General features: G+C 40.6%; 1 protein-coding gene across 1 annotated transcript in view; it reads right to left on the bottom strand.

The window, feature by feature from the left end:
* Positions 1-898: 898 nt before the first annotated feature.
* The window catches only part of LRRC57 (leucine rich repeat containing 57), a 66758-nt gene continuing 52553 nt past the window's right edge, over positions 899-15103 (bottom strand). The window contains exons 5-6 of the mRNA XM_069208755.1: positions 8968-9153; positions 899-6835 (exon numbers count right to left, since the gene is read on the bottom strand). Of these exons, the coding sequence (XP_069064856.1) occupies positions 6794-6835; positions 8968-9153 (228 nt within the window). The 3' untranslated portion in view covers positions 899-6793. The remainder of the gene's footprint in view (positions 6836-8967; positions 9154-15103) is intronic.

Here is a 15103-nt window from a genome sequence, read left to right as displayed (position 1 = left end):
CCAAAGGCCATGCATGGTGCAGGGTTGGGTCCTTATAAGAGTTTTGCTGCAAAGCCTGGCTGCAAGGACAGGCCTTGCAACCAACTCCTGCTGTGCACAGAATAACGTATAGTAATTAAAATTACTTTACGTTAAGAAACCATAGAAATTCACTGAAAAAACAAAGGTTACAGGTACGTTGTAGTTAGGTTCTGAATTTACTTGTACAAAATCATAGAAATTCAGCAGTTGTAGTTAGAGTTCTTTCAAGTAATTATAACTTGCGCCTTCGCCATGCACAGCTAACTACTCCACATATTATGTCATTGATGAGATCTTGTATGCCATCTTTGATATCACTGCAACGTTTGCAATAACATTATTGATAAGAAAACTGTGCATGGCAAGGCCGCAAGTTCTATTTACCTTAGGGGTGAGTTATAGTTACTTGAAAGAACTAACTGCTGAATTTCTATGGTTTTATATGAGTACATTCGGAACCTAACTATAACGTCCCTGTAACCTTTGTGTTTTTTCAGTGAATATATATATATATGCAGAGTCTAATAACTTATTATAATACATGTGATTCTATAATCCCTTTATAAATGCAGTCACTATTTTCTTTATAAACTATTTTCTTTATAATTTTCTTTATAATGCACCAAGAAGCCGATTATAAAGAAACAACATCAGAACTTGATTATTATAAGGTTATTACAGTTCAGTTATGACATCACAATGCCCACTGTCAGAGCCAGCAGAAGAGGTGAAAGCCAGGCAATGTCATTGAGCATAATTAAAGCAGCTGTTTAAAGCAACAAACACAACATTGCTTTTCTTTCTTCTGCTCCATTTTAATAGCTTACAATGACTCCTTCAGACATCATAAAGATTAAGCTACAGCTAGCAAAAAGTATTATATTTTACGTTTTAAAAGTGCCTTTATTAAAATAAATACAGACAACCATGGTACATTTTAATTATACATTAACATGTAGAACATACAAATTTGCATATCATTTAGAATTCATTCTGGGTGCTTTTAGAAGTAAGGCAAAGATAATGGTGACATACAATAATAATGCCAAGTGTAATTGAGAAAAGAAATTACGTTGAGAAAAACCTAGCTTAAAATGATTAATTAGAAGAGTTATGATCAGAGGACATCATACCTGCTTTTAAGCCTATGTCATTGCATTACTATCATCCATGTGGACTCTGTCATTTTAAAAGAAATATTTATCTACAAAGTAGGGTTTATTAGCATCCTCTTTGGAAGTCGTGAGCTAATGGATGTGTATCAAATATGTCTGGATACCTTTTTAAAGGTGAATATTTGTGATTCAGTCAAAGAGAAATTAAAAGAACATAAAATGAACAGTGGAAAATTGCTCATTGTTAGCAAAGGGAAGATACACCTCAACAAAATGTTTATTAATGAGGAAAAACGTCACGTATTCAAATATTTAACTTGTCAGTTGCATTAAAGCAACATGTATTCTTGAGGCTGTTTATGCATTCTCTTAATTGGGCATATTTAATAATTTTCCCTGAACTTATCATCCCTTTGGGAAACCATCTCAAGAATAAAAATCCCCGTTTTTGTTTTTTTAAACCTCCAAGCAAAATATATGCATGCCTTCTTCTTGGCTTATAATCCTTTTGTTTAGAAATACAATACATGTATCTCATTCTAGCTCCTTAAGTAATTTAACTTCATGCATTGTAAACAGCATAGAACCAAAAACGAGCAGCTGATGTGTGGCTTCCAAAGGAGAATGTGTTGGACAAATCTCTTTAAAACAGCATCAAGCAGAAAGATACCGTGAAATCATGGTTCTATGTAATTTTGTGCTCAGACACGGTGTAGGGAGTACTGGAGCTAAAATGTGACCACCAACTGATCACAATTGTTTACTCTTTCTAGAGGCAAAACATATGCAACTTCAAACTTTATTATCCATGTTTTTTAGATTTTCAACATACAATTGGAATCTATGAAATTATCAGTAAAGTGCACCTCAGTTGGCACATGTATGACAGTCATCTTGCGAAGATATAGAGAGATTATCAATCTCTTGCATTCATCCTTCTGCACATACTATACGATCTAAAGTCTATTTCCACTAAGGTTTTGATTTTAACATCCCAGCCTTTCCCCACCATTATTTATGCATCCTTGCTGAGAATGATTTTTCTTCAGTCACCTTTATCGTTAACCTGCTACGCCCCTCCTAGACAGACCTCACAATTAGACCAGAGACCTGCATTAGTCTGCCTCATTCCTTCCTTTCTGATGACCATGACCGTGTGCTCCCTTTCCTCAAGTTAGCAGGTAGTGGATAAATGTGGTTGACGCATAGATTGATGAATTCCCAATGATGCGTTTAAAGGACTATTTTGAGACTTCACTGTTCACATCATGACCATGTGCCAACTTGTAATATTTGATTGTGATAATGTTTTGTGCTTCAGGAAGACATAGACCTCGTAACCCTTTCGGCTCAACTGTCTCCACTACTCACTTCTGCAATCACTCTAGCCTTCAGGCCTGATGCTTTCATCCCATTTCTCTGGGCCAAAACTAGTGGTCCATCACCAAGACTGAAATAAAATAAACAAACGTGAGGCTAAATATATTAGAATAATGTTATCAGCTGTAAAGGAGGAATGTATACCATGTGAGTATTAGCTCCTGAAGAGGAGCTGTGACGGCTACAGGAGGAATGGGGACAGAGTGATGCCATGCACACTCAATGTGGTGTGTTTCTCTGGGCGGATGCCTACTTTGCACCTTGTCACTTGTAATGAAGATCCCTTGAGCAGGAAATGGGGGAGTTTAAGTTAGTTACTGCTACAGTTAGTGACCTGAAAAGAGCATCAGGGGAGGACGGAGTACAAAAGGTGGTAGTCAAGTTTGTGAAAAAAAGCACTAGTGGAAGATGACTATGTAAGGTCTGAAATGACTGACAATGGAGTACAATTTGTCTAATTTGAGAAAGGTACACAGAAGGCGGGTAACTAAACAACATATGAGCCGAATGTATTCAGTTCGCAATAGAAGGAAGTCTAGTGGGACAATGAGTGAGGTAAAGCACCGTTTGTGACTCCACAAAACATTACATTCTTGAAAGGCTGAAAAGCAACTACCATTATGTCTATCATGTCCTTGGGCACAGGGTAACAATGGAAAGGAATCTGAGATGGGGCAAACGCTGAAAAGCAGAAGGAGGTAACTTTTTGAAAAAGCCACAGGCCCAGGTTTTCTAAGGTCAGTAAAGACACATTCTTGATGAACACTGCGGTCAGTGCTAGCTGTGTGTTAATATGCGTTTGTGGAATTTGTTTTTGTATGTATTTTACTGAGTGATTGTCGTTTTGATGTCTCACAGCGCTGTTGTGACAAACTTGAAATGAAAATCTATCTAAATGTTTCCTTTTATTTCATGGAAACTAAAAAAAACTGATTTGAATCTGGTGGTAAAGGGAAAAGTCAACAACCTTTATTAGGTTAATGCTTTACTTCAGGATTGCTGACATGCTAACAGACCACAGTTTTGTAATGATTGCAACTACTGCAACTGATACGACAATGGGGCATTATTATAGGAGTGAAGGATTTACCAACACTCCACTAGGAACACATTTTTCAGCTAAAACACAGAAACACTTTTTATGAGAGATCCAAATCAATGTTTTCTAACCAGAAGACCAGAGATGATGCACAAGAGTCTGCTAATTGCCTTTATTATTAGTTCCCTAAAAGCTGAGTCTCAACAAAGGCACAAGATTATCTACAGCTCTGAGCACAACAATGCACAAGCAAATACTGGAGCTCATGCTATTAAATGGGTGTGAACGTCTTCGACCAAATAAAGTATTATTGGGATCAAGAAATTCAGATAGTGAATCAGTCCCGGTTCACAACTCCTCCAAGTTATGTACTTCCTAGTGCCAGTCTGAGATGAGATAAGATATACCTTGTATTGGTTTAGTCACAAAAGTATTCATGTATGACAAGCCACAAAATGTTCCTCTTCAATTAAATGAAAACAGTGGTCTAAGCCTTGGTTGGGTCAAGGCAGGACTACCGCAAGTCAGACAGTTCAGGCATGAAAGCTTCCTTCTCGTATTGCCTACAGATCATTCAAACATTCAAAACCAAGCAGACCATCTTCTTCTAGGAGTTCCTAAACAAAGTAACGCTACCAACATGTTATGCATCCTACACTGGTTATCAATTAAACGTTGCATCTCCTCCAAAGTCCTGTAGTAGAAGCACATTTACACTGTAATCTTCCAGCTTGTCTTTGCCATAAAATAAACAAGGTATAATCATGTCAGAGCCCTTCGGACAAACGTCTTGTTACAACTTAATATAAACATTCCAGGCTGGGCAGTAGAGCCTTCTCTGTTCTGCCTCCATCTTTAGGGAACCCACACCACTTAGAACTGCAATCACTAACCCCGGATTGCCTACTTCGTGAGAAGTTAAAGACACACTCGTTTCATCCATAGGGTACACCTTTCTTGTTGTTTTATTCCCAGTGTCAGGAGGCCTTTGTGCAGTGACAGTGACCCTTAGTCATATCCCTTAATAATAACATAATGACCCACACTGTGTTGCTGACATGTGGAGGGAAGGAGCAGCTGCTTCACAGATTACTGTAGGTCAAACACGAGTAAAGTAAAGGAAAACATAATGTGCCTTCCGTTCAGACACTCATGTTTTTAACCACTGTAGTGAACATTCTATAGGGAACAAGAAATGTCTGAGTAGTCCTTGATACTGTAACATTTCAATCAGGAGACGGACTATTCTGTGATATCTCTAGACTATCCTATTTTACAACATCACTGGCATCAGGGTAAAGGCCACACTACGATATTGTGACACCTCTCCTGATACACAGCTCCCCTGGAAGGCAAATCAATAAATCAACAGAACCCATTCAGAAAGGTTCACGTCAATTACAAAGGAATACCACGTGAAAGAAATATCAAGGAAATAGATCGAATGTGTGCTGACACTTCATCACCGAGGTCTGGAACCCCCGGCGTATCTGAACTCCCAGCAGTCTCTTTCTGTGACGCAGTGAGTGTTTTTTGTCTGTAAGATGCCATTTAACAGGTCAAAAGCAGTGTGCCCTTTACCCCTTACTGAGGTATCGAAATACCACCATATAGGTTACCTTGTGCTGTCTTTAGGTGTTTCTGTACGTTTAAATTTGTATTTTTGTCAGCTATTACTTAGGACAGATGTGTGTATGAGTTCTAGATCTTGTGCACTGCACAACCTTGTTCCTTGTAAAGGAATAAAGAAGTGTGTAGGAAGAATTCCAAATGGAAACTGTCCAATGACAACAGGACTATTGCGAGAATAGAAGACGTGGTTTAGCAACAACACGTGTATTTGTTTTTGTTGTGTTTTCAGCAGTGAGACCACATAGCAGTCACTTCATAGACCACCTCTGATATGTCCATTTGCAGCAGCTACCAATAAAACCTGCCCCAGCAGACCTATTTTTGCAGGAACCAGCAATCATTATTTCTTGGGTAATCGTTGTCTTCACCCTCCTGCTGCTCCTTGAAGCATGTTACTATGCTCCACAAACAGCAGTTTGATGCTAGTGCAAGTTGGCCATGTTACTTGCAAACAAGTTAGCAATGTCAGCTTTAGGATTCCGATTTACTACTTCATAAGGGGGCAATGTCTTCTTTGAAATCAGCTATAGTCTGAGACCTTATCACAGATAATTTACAAAAGGAAGAAAGTTCCGAATTTGCAGAGCCATCACAGTGGACATATCTGCAGAAGTCGATAGCAGGTAGATCAACACTTGCTGAGCAACATTTACGTGACAATGCGTTACATATCAAGTATAAAACAGAAATAAAATAGCTAATACAGAGTGCATAGGGATTACCATCACTATTGGATAGAAAAAGCAAATAAAATATGTCTAATTTCAAATAATAGTAAAGATCAAAAACAATAACAAAATGAGGACAACATTTTGATGACACCTGAAGAGTTAAGGTGGCGTAGCAGCTATAAGGCAGTCAGTTTCTTCTGTTTCAAAGCATTACTTGTTTTCTTTCAGCTGTAATGTTACTTACTGGACCATTTGATTGAAAACGTAGAGCTGTATCACTAAAGTGTTAATTAAAGTTAGAGGTCGACAGTCACCACAACAATAGGGTGGAGATCTGGTTTGAAGAACATCATCACTGTGCTACTGTTTTTTAAGAACAAGTATTGGAGCATTCAAATGTATTCAAAAGCCATTTTCTCAACTGGCCCCTGAAGGGCAGGAGCAAGTTAACCAGCAAGGTTACCATCAATGTTAATTACAAACGTTGTTTGATATATGGGTTCTACGTTTCCCATCATGTTGATGAAGAAAAGACAACACTACAGCATGAAATGTCTACATCCGAGTCATAAGGCAGGGGCGGGCATGGTATGACTTGGTTCCTGCGAATAAAAAGCATGGTTCAGCACAATCCAAACTGTGAAAGAACAGCACTGACAGTCAATAAAATACCTCTGTAGAGTGGCTTATCCACCACAATGAGGATTTCATGCTCAACAACATTCCTGCTCACATGAGAGTGACTAGTCCCGATCACAAGTGAAGGAATTGGTCAAGCCAGTCTCTTCATGCCGTACGCCTACTGAATGGTTTACTTGTAGTTCTTCGCACTAGAAGCCATTCAGTTCACTTTTTTCTGCTGGTCAGAGCTGACATGGACATCAGCTCTTGGTGTCATCACTATCTGAGCACGAAAGGAAAGCAGCTAATTCAATTCACACGAACTTCTTCCTTGTCGCTGTAAACCTCTCCATGTACTGCATTGGAAAAAGGACAGAAATGTATTAACACTGGGACAACAATGGCAGACAAAGATGAACATTTGTCTAAGTTATTTAAAATGCAAGTAAACTACTGATCTTTGAAGAGTGTATGAGGTACATGCGAACGAGATCCATTACATAGTGGGGCACTAAATCCTTACCAGAAGTAAGGTGAGAGTAGAGTAAAGGTTAATTAAGAACTAAAGAGTAACAATTTATCAAATGAAAAAAAGGCGGGTGGAGGGTCTCCTCTCAAGAGGATAGAATGCCCCAGGAGGTAGGTGTTGCGATGAGGTAGCACTTTTATGAAAGTGACCGACAAGAGCACCTGGCCTCACCAATCAGCAGTCCCTAGTGACTACATCGACTTGGGCTGTTAGCACCATCTTGAAACAATGGTACCTAATCAAGTCACAGATTTGTGCTAAAATCCTACACATTTCTACCTGAATATTTGAATCAGCTCGAGAACAGACAATTCAAAACATTATTTTAATTAAATTATTCGAACAAAGCACACACATACAAAGATATTCCTTTAGCCCCATGACCATTAAAAAATACACTAAAGTGAGTTGCTTGTTTTTTATATTGCCTAATAAAGGTGTTTTAATTGATGTCATCAGTTGTAGTTCACTGAAAGCATAATTCCTACTAGTACTTGCAGTTCTGCAACAGCAGTGTACTACCAACTCCCCTCCCTATGTTCAGTTTAATGGCAATATTTTGGGGGGTTTCTATACTTTTACCATAATGTGACCCCACTTCCACGTCAAAGGCACCCAGACGTGAAAGGGAGCCCAGAAGGGTCAAGACATTTATTTGGAGGAAGAAAAGAATGCAGAGAAGTGCTAAGTGAACAAGAAGACGATCAGCCTCAAAAAGAATCACTGAAGCAGGTGGGGCTACTTTGTAGGCTTAACACGGGTGAATGGAATCCCTGTGGACACCTGACCCGATTTATAATGATGATCTTTTAGTGGAGATGAGCGAATATAGTGGTTCTCCAATTATTGAATGTTTCTGAAAGCCAAGCTAAGCCAAGGACAATCTTTCTTAACCTCTTCTCTAGCTTGTGTGTGCTTCGTTGCTAAAGTGAATCGCTCTGAAGATCCACAAGTGGGTCTTTGGATGCCACCTTTACGTTTCAGTGATAATTATGATCAAATACAGCTTACTTCCTTCTCTCTAATCATATAGAGTTGAGTCACAGTTCTGCTACCTTTTGCAAACCTTCATCTGTGGATTCACAGAGGGCATCCTCTTCATTAAAACAGGTGCCTCTTTCCTTCAGTAAATCACATTACATTGTGACTTGCTGTATACTCTGGCTTGTGCTACACCTCTGTGTTTTTCGTCTGCTATTTTTTGCACTCCATGGCAATACTGGTTTTTCTCATTTGGAAAGCATGCTGAACCAATTTTTTCTCCAGATTCCAATCAAAGAAATCATCCTAGTTTGCAATTAATTAGGAAGTGCAAATTTTCGTTTTATGCAGGAGCTTCCACATGAAAGCTTGTGTTATGGGCGTTATCACTCACGTTTCAGTTCTCATTCAACTCGCTCCTGCTTTGCTGTGTCATGGTCTACCTTCGTTGTCTGGCTCTCTTGCATGTCCAATTGTACAGAATTTTCATCTTTTTGGAAAAGTGCTAGAAACATCTTTCAAAGGCCTGTACAAGTTGATGATTTCCAGTGTTTACAAATACTAATAAATATCACATAATAGAGAAAAAAAATGTGTGATATTGTTTTTAAAAGTAATGGAAACTGGAAAGATGAAGGATAATGTGTGCAGGAAAGAAACAGTGTGACCAGGAGCAAGTGGAGGGGGAAAGGCAAGGATTTAGACCATAAAGCAGGGACACAGGACAACTGTACTATTGGCAGAAGAATCAAAAGGATGATATAAAGTGGATGGTGAGGGTGGAACAAACAACAAAGGCTCTAAAAACCATGCAGCACTCGTGTCATTTTTATTGCCCTTTGATTCCTGACAAGCAAACTGCACACTACCCTCTTATTTCGTGATTTATCTGCAGCACTGGCTAAAGAACTTACTGACCCGCAAGAACTTATTTAATCAAGCAAATGGGTATACAAGGAAAATTATTTAATCACTTACCTTGTCATAGCCATTCAAGTCCCGTAGATTCCTGATCTCAAACAGATTACCCTCAACTGCAAGCAGAGAGATCTGGGAGTCACTTAGAATACTATCTGGTAGCATGCTCAGCTCCAGGCAGTTCTCTTCCAGGCGCAAAACCTTTAGGCGTGGACAGTGTGAGATCTGCACTGATATCTGTGAAATCTGGAAACATTTAGTAGAAAATGCCTTGAGAATGCTGCTGGGTGTATATTAACCAAGAATTTCAAATCTGAACACATCATCAAGTAAAACATATCTTATTACAGTTGGGTTTCTACAAGTGAGTTAAGATGCAAGTGAGGTCCCAAAGAGCAACCTCTACTCAGATTAATCCTGTTTTAGCTATTAAACAAACGGCTGGCTAACATAAGTTCTAGGACTAAACCTTTGTTAAGTGTCAAAAGTATGACTGACCTTAAGTTCTTAAGCAGGCTTTACCATTACAATATTTCTATCTAGCTTTCAGTTTATAGGTGTTGTTCCATTATTTCCCACCAGCTACCACTCTTTAGACATTCACTTAGCTTACAAACCGAAGCTGCATCATGAGCTATCAGCAAAGAGCAAAGAGCCCGTTGTGTATCTGGCCAAAAGTGATTAAACTGGACTTCATGTCTTGGTGTCTTCATTTTTTTTTTGCAAATCTTTTTTTATTGATTTTTATCCAATTAACAGGTCTACAATTTACACCGTACTGAGTGGCAGTGGCCATATCACCAGTCAGATACATATCACAGCTTTACACTTTGCATGTATGAATTCTGTGCGTCGGAACCAATAAAATACTGCCAACTTCATAGTGTAATAACAAGAATAGCATGAATATGTGCCATGAGGAGACCAACAATCAAGGACGCATCGGATAATCCCGATAGGCAAGAGGTGGCATCCCGCGTAGTAGAGTTTATCTCTGGCAAGACCAGAGTCAGCTCAGCTGCAATATCAGAGAGGTCCTACACATAAGCAAATGTTACTACGTGCGCAGGAGCAACAATGTTGAAAGAAAAAAAAAAAAGATTGCATAATACAAGCAAAACTGGTAATGTAACGTTTGAGCCTACCCACAACCTCCCATGCCCCCAAAGGCCAGAGGACCCAGCAAATAATGACAATCCCACAGCCACCTTCGTGGGCGGAACAATGCATGTACATCAGTGAGAGAGGAAAACATGTAGGAGCAGCAGAAGCCTGGAGGTGTGAACAAACTGGTAGCTGACCAGGCAATAAGTGCAAGTATCCAGGTAGCTAAGCGGCTACTAGCTCGCTGTTGGGCGCCAACGGATCACCATCAAGTACAACTGGATCCTCCCCCCGCAACAGAGCCAACATCACATCCCAGTCAGTCGAAATGGGGTATGTGCGCAGGCCCATAGCATCCTCACGCCTCAGTGCAGCCCCCTCTGCCTCCGCCCATGCCACAAAGGAGCGTCTCCAGGCTAGTACTGATGGGGGTTCGGTGCCCTTCCATCTCTTAGCAATGAGACGTTTAGCTATCAAAAGACCAAAGTCCATGAATCTTGAGGACGCTCTATGTTTTTTGGCTCTCGGGAAGAGACCCAGGAGGCAGGAGCCGCAATCTAACAGTAGTGGGCGTGATGTAAACTTGGATAGGGATGTTACCACTGCATGCCAATAAGTGCTTAAGGAGGGGCAAGCCCACAACATGTGTAAAAAGTCCGCCCCAAGTTCTCTACAGCGAGGGCAAGCGGAGTCCGATCGGTTAAAATACCTACTAATACGAGCTGGTGTGAGATAAGCACTGTGGAGTATATAAAATTGAATGAGACGGAATCTGGCATTGCAGGGGACATTGGTATGGCTGGACAGTGCCTCCGACCAAATGGCTTCAGTGAGTGGCCTCTCCAGATCGCCCTTCCAAGTGGCTTGCAAGTTAATGAGGGTCCCCGCTGTAAGTGTTCTGAGGGCATCAGTAAACCAACGAATCAAGTGGCTGCCTTGTCCCATAACTTGTAAATATTGCACCAGCAGGTGTGTAGGGGGTTCAGAAGACATGTCTCCCTATCCGTGTGAAAGTGCCCGCAGCAATGAATTGTACAAAATAAATTGTCCCACTGGCAGTCCCGTCGCCTGTGAGAGCTCCGTAAACCGAATTAGCCCACCCCGCTGTATAAATCACCCAGAGTGTGTATGTCAGCTGCGTGACAAGGACCCAATCCCACAGCAGTTGTGAGTCGCGCACCGCGCTGAGTACCCAGCAATGCGAGCGCTGGAGCATAGGAAACAGTGTCATGAGTGAGGCGTAGGGACCTACGATAGCAGCGGTGAGCCACATTCAGCAGGAGCCCCACAGGGGCCCGCGATTTAGTGAGGGGGTGAAAGAGATTAAATTGGACTTCATATATGGCAGAAATGTCTACAGCTTTGTATCTTCCATGAAGCACAAGCAACTCTCCTACTACCTAATCGACTTGACCTATAGCCTGTATTTGATGAGTTGGACGTTTTGAATGTCCACCATGTGGATGTAGACATTTCTGGTCAAGCCAGGCCAGCCTCACTGCCTAACTCATAGCCTGCTTATTTTATATGTAATGATGATTTAAGATACCCTTAGACAGCCTCTTCCGCTCCTTTTTCAGCTCATCCTTTTCTTCTGTACCAGGCATGACATCATACAGCTTCTTCAACTAACTTAATGCAAAAGACATCTAACCCTCTTTTTCCCCACTCGTACCCACATTTACTGCTGCAAAGATAGCAGATTCTGTATAACACTCTGTTAAGTGGTGCTCAAGTCAGCAAAAACAGAATTCACCTACTTCCCCTTCCTTCCCAAGCCCTGAATTATCCCTTAGCGCATCTCACCAACCACCTGCGTATGAAACTATTCAGTCCACCTCCATCTTAACATTCTTCTCTACTAGTTAATTATTAAATCTGCCACAGCCATCTGCTTCAAGCAATTCAACATCTTGGCGGTGGGTCCTTCACCTTCCACTCAACTCATAGCAAGTAGCTGCTGTCATCTCCTTGGCCTTCTCTTACACATTCCACACTTCAATCATCTACACTCTGCATACTGACCGCAAACCACACATAACAGAGATTCTAAAACTCCTGGACAATGCTGTTAATAACAATGCTGGTCTTCCATCCATACACAGTACTAATTATCCGGTTGTACACACCCGTTACCTCACGCACAAGCCCTCCATTTTCACATCAGCACCATATTCCCAACAGCTATTTTAGGACTGCTCTTTGAAACTCCCATTGAAACTGGCTTGCACAGTTTCAAACTTTCCATAAATGTTTACCTTCTCCAATTATGATTAAATTATCTGAGTAATAAGCATGTCTAACCTAAAACCACAGAATTAGCTCAAGCGCCGGAGTCCCTTTCACAAAATATGGACATTACAGGTTTGAATCAAGCTATAGAACAGACCCGGCGACTTATACAACTAAAGTTGTGCTGTGTTCTACGTAAATAGCCACTGTTACCTGTGTACCTAAAACTTGTTCTCCTACGACTACATCCATTCCGACCATTCTTGATTCAATTACATTTCTGCCTCTACAACTTCAGCTGTATCAGATTTTTAATCTACCAATCAGTCTTCTGTAGCACCACCTCACTGTGTGAAGCCCAAATATGTTCTAATAGTGTACAATGTAATACTTTGCTTGTGGAAACATCACAGTGCTGACAAAACCATGACAACTGCTAATACCAGTGCCAGGAAACATCACTGTGGCATCTGCACCATGAAGAACACAAGAATAAGTTTCATCTGCCAGATACTGAAGAATACTTTTACACACAGCTGTTGCTTGATTTTGCTTCACTTTTTTGCAGCGCCTTTTAATTACAGACCTATCATTTTTCTAACACTGACTATTTGCGGAAAATGTAACACCAAATATACCCACTATACCCAATGTATTTGTTTAAATTAGCTAGTGGTGAAGAAAGATGATCTGAAAAAGCTCATGTTAACAGCTCTGTGTGCTAGGACAGTGTAGATAAAAGTGCTGCTGACCACTGGCTGCTTCCATGCACAACACTGAGCACGCCTTCCACAGACTTCTGAAAATTTAACTTACTGACAGCCATACAACTTCAAAATAAAACCACTAATAGTAAATGGTGGCATACTTTCAAATAAAGTAAGTGTTAAGCTAAATAGGTGAGCCTGGAGCTTTGATGGTGGATCATACAAAGGAAACCAGTTAAGCAAATTACATCTCTGCTGGAAGGACTTAGAGTTGGGAGATTAGTGTTTCACAGTTCTGATCCCCTCCCCTTTTCTCAACTGTCTGGAGGGTTTATATTTTGGCGGTGCACCCCTGATTATCTATTGGACACTCAGTGATTAACACTCCTAATCATTTTTGCTCACTATTTACCACAATAACTAATATTTTATTGACTGTCACTGACTTGCCACATATATGGTTTCCCACTGGGAATGTGTTGCCACAAGGAGATGAGAAGACATTAGTAAACACCGTGGAAATGGGAACCTCTGTCCCATTACTACATTATGGCAGTCTCCAAACAGAAGCCACCAAAAACACGTAAAAGAAATGATTTAGCCCAAAAGAGAGCCAGCTTTAGTTGAGCAGTTGACTGTTCCGCAGCACAGAAACCCGCCACCAGAGGGAATATGCTGCTCCTCATCAATGAATTTTAGACTGAGCTCTCCTCCGTATACCAACATCTAGCGAAATCAATATCTTACTTAGACCAGAACCTACAACTGGCAGAGATTAAATTAGAGTAGGTCAAAGCTTTCATGGCAGAATAAGATCACAAACAGGGCGTTCTTGCAGAACTAGTGGAAGCACTCACGACCCAACATACCATGATTCTCACTAGGAGAATGAGAACCACTCCTGGAGAGACAATGTTAAAATTGGGGGAGTCACTTTGTATATTTTCAACCCTGTGATCAATAAGCACATTGAGGAGCCCCATGACCATATGCTTTTGGAAATAGAATCTACAGAACTAGAACTTGACCGCATGCATCAAGTTTACTCTGATTACCAAATTTTCAAAAATCTACCTCCTGACAAACGGACAAGGGTACTTCTTCACAATGATGCAAATTAAATGAAGGTTTTGTTGCGCATTGGCTCTTGTTGTTTCACCCTTGCTCTATGACTTTAATTGAATGATCTTTCAAAAGACTGGTTTGTGTTTAATTTTTCCTTCTTTTACGATACCCCTTATTGCCTGTAGGGTGGTCCCAGATGCTGCCCGACCACAGAAAGGGTGTCTTAGACCTGAATGCCAGGTTAAGAAATTATATAATATTGTATTACTTGATATAAAGACTTACTTGTCAAATATGTTTGACTATACAGGGGAGGAAATAGGGAGGAGGAAGAGTTGCTGAAAAAACTCGCGCAAACTCGTTTTAGGTTAACCAATGCTGTAGTACTTTGGGAAGATTAGATGAGACCTGAGTCACCAGCATATGAGACCTATAATAGCTGAACTATGAATAATATCACTGAAAGTGCAAGGCATGAATTTCCTGATCAAGAGACTAGCAGAGCTAAAATAGTTGCACAAAAGGAATATGTCATTACTTTATTGTAGGAAACACCCCAGCTGTTATAGTCTGTGCCTTGACTTAAATCCTATTGGTTTCCACACCTATATCACTCCCATGCAGCAATCAAAACAAAAGGCTGTACTTGATATGTGCTTGGACAAATCCATCCCAAGACAGAGTACCTGTAATACTCCTAAGGCTCTGGTAGAGGGCATCCAGGCTCTGGGTCGCTTGGAGGTTTGGTGTCTACAGCATATAAATAAGAAAGCCTATACATTCTTCTCATGGGTTCACAGAACACATTCTACAATTGATTTGTTTCTGACAAACAGAGAGGCATTTGAACTAACCCTGGACATGTCAATAGGGATCTACACATTATCAAACCGTTCTCCCAATTAAATGTCACAGGGGAACCATCACTAGGAACGGTTTGGGAAGTGGCAAAAGCAGCCCTCAGAGGGAAGCTGATTTCTCAGACACCCACTTTCAAAGGGGTAGCACGAGAAAAGATATAGAAACTCACACTGGCACTCGAGCAGCAACTTAGGATAGCCTGTCAATCCAGAACATGTTGAAATCTA

The sequence above is a fragment of the Pleurodeles waltl genome, chromosome 9 (genome assembly GCF_031143425.1).
Source record: "Pleurodeles waltl isolate 20211129_DDA chromosome 9, aPleWal1.hap1.20221129, whole genome shotgun sequence".
Taxonomy (NCBI): Eukaryota; Metazoa; Chordata; class Amphibia; order Caudata; family Salamandridae; genus Pleurodeles; species Pleurodeles waltl.
Note: the sequence above shows the minus strand (reverse complement) of the source record. Positions and strands in the feature narration are given on the sequence as shown.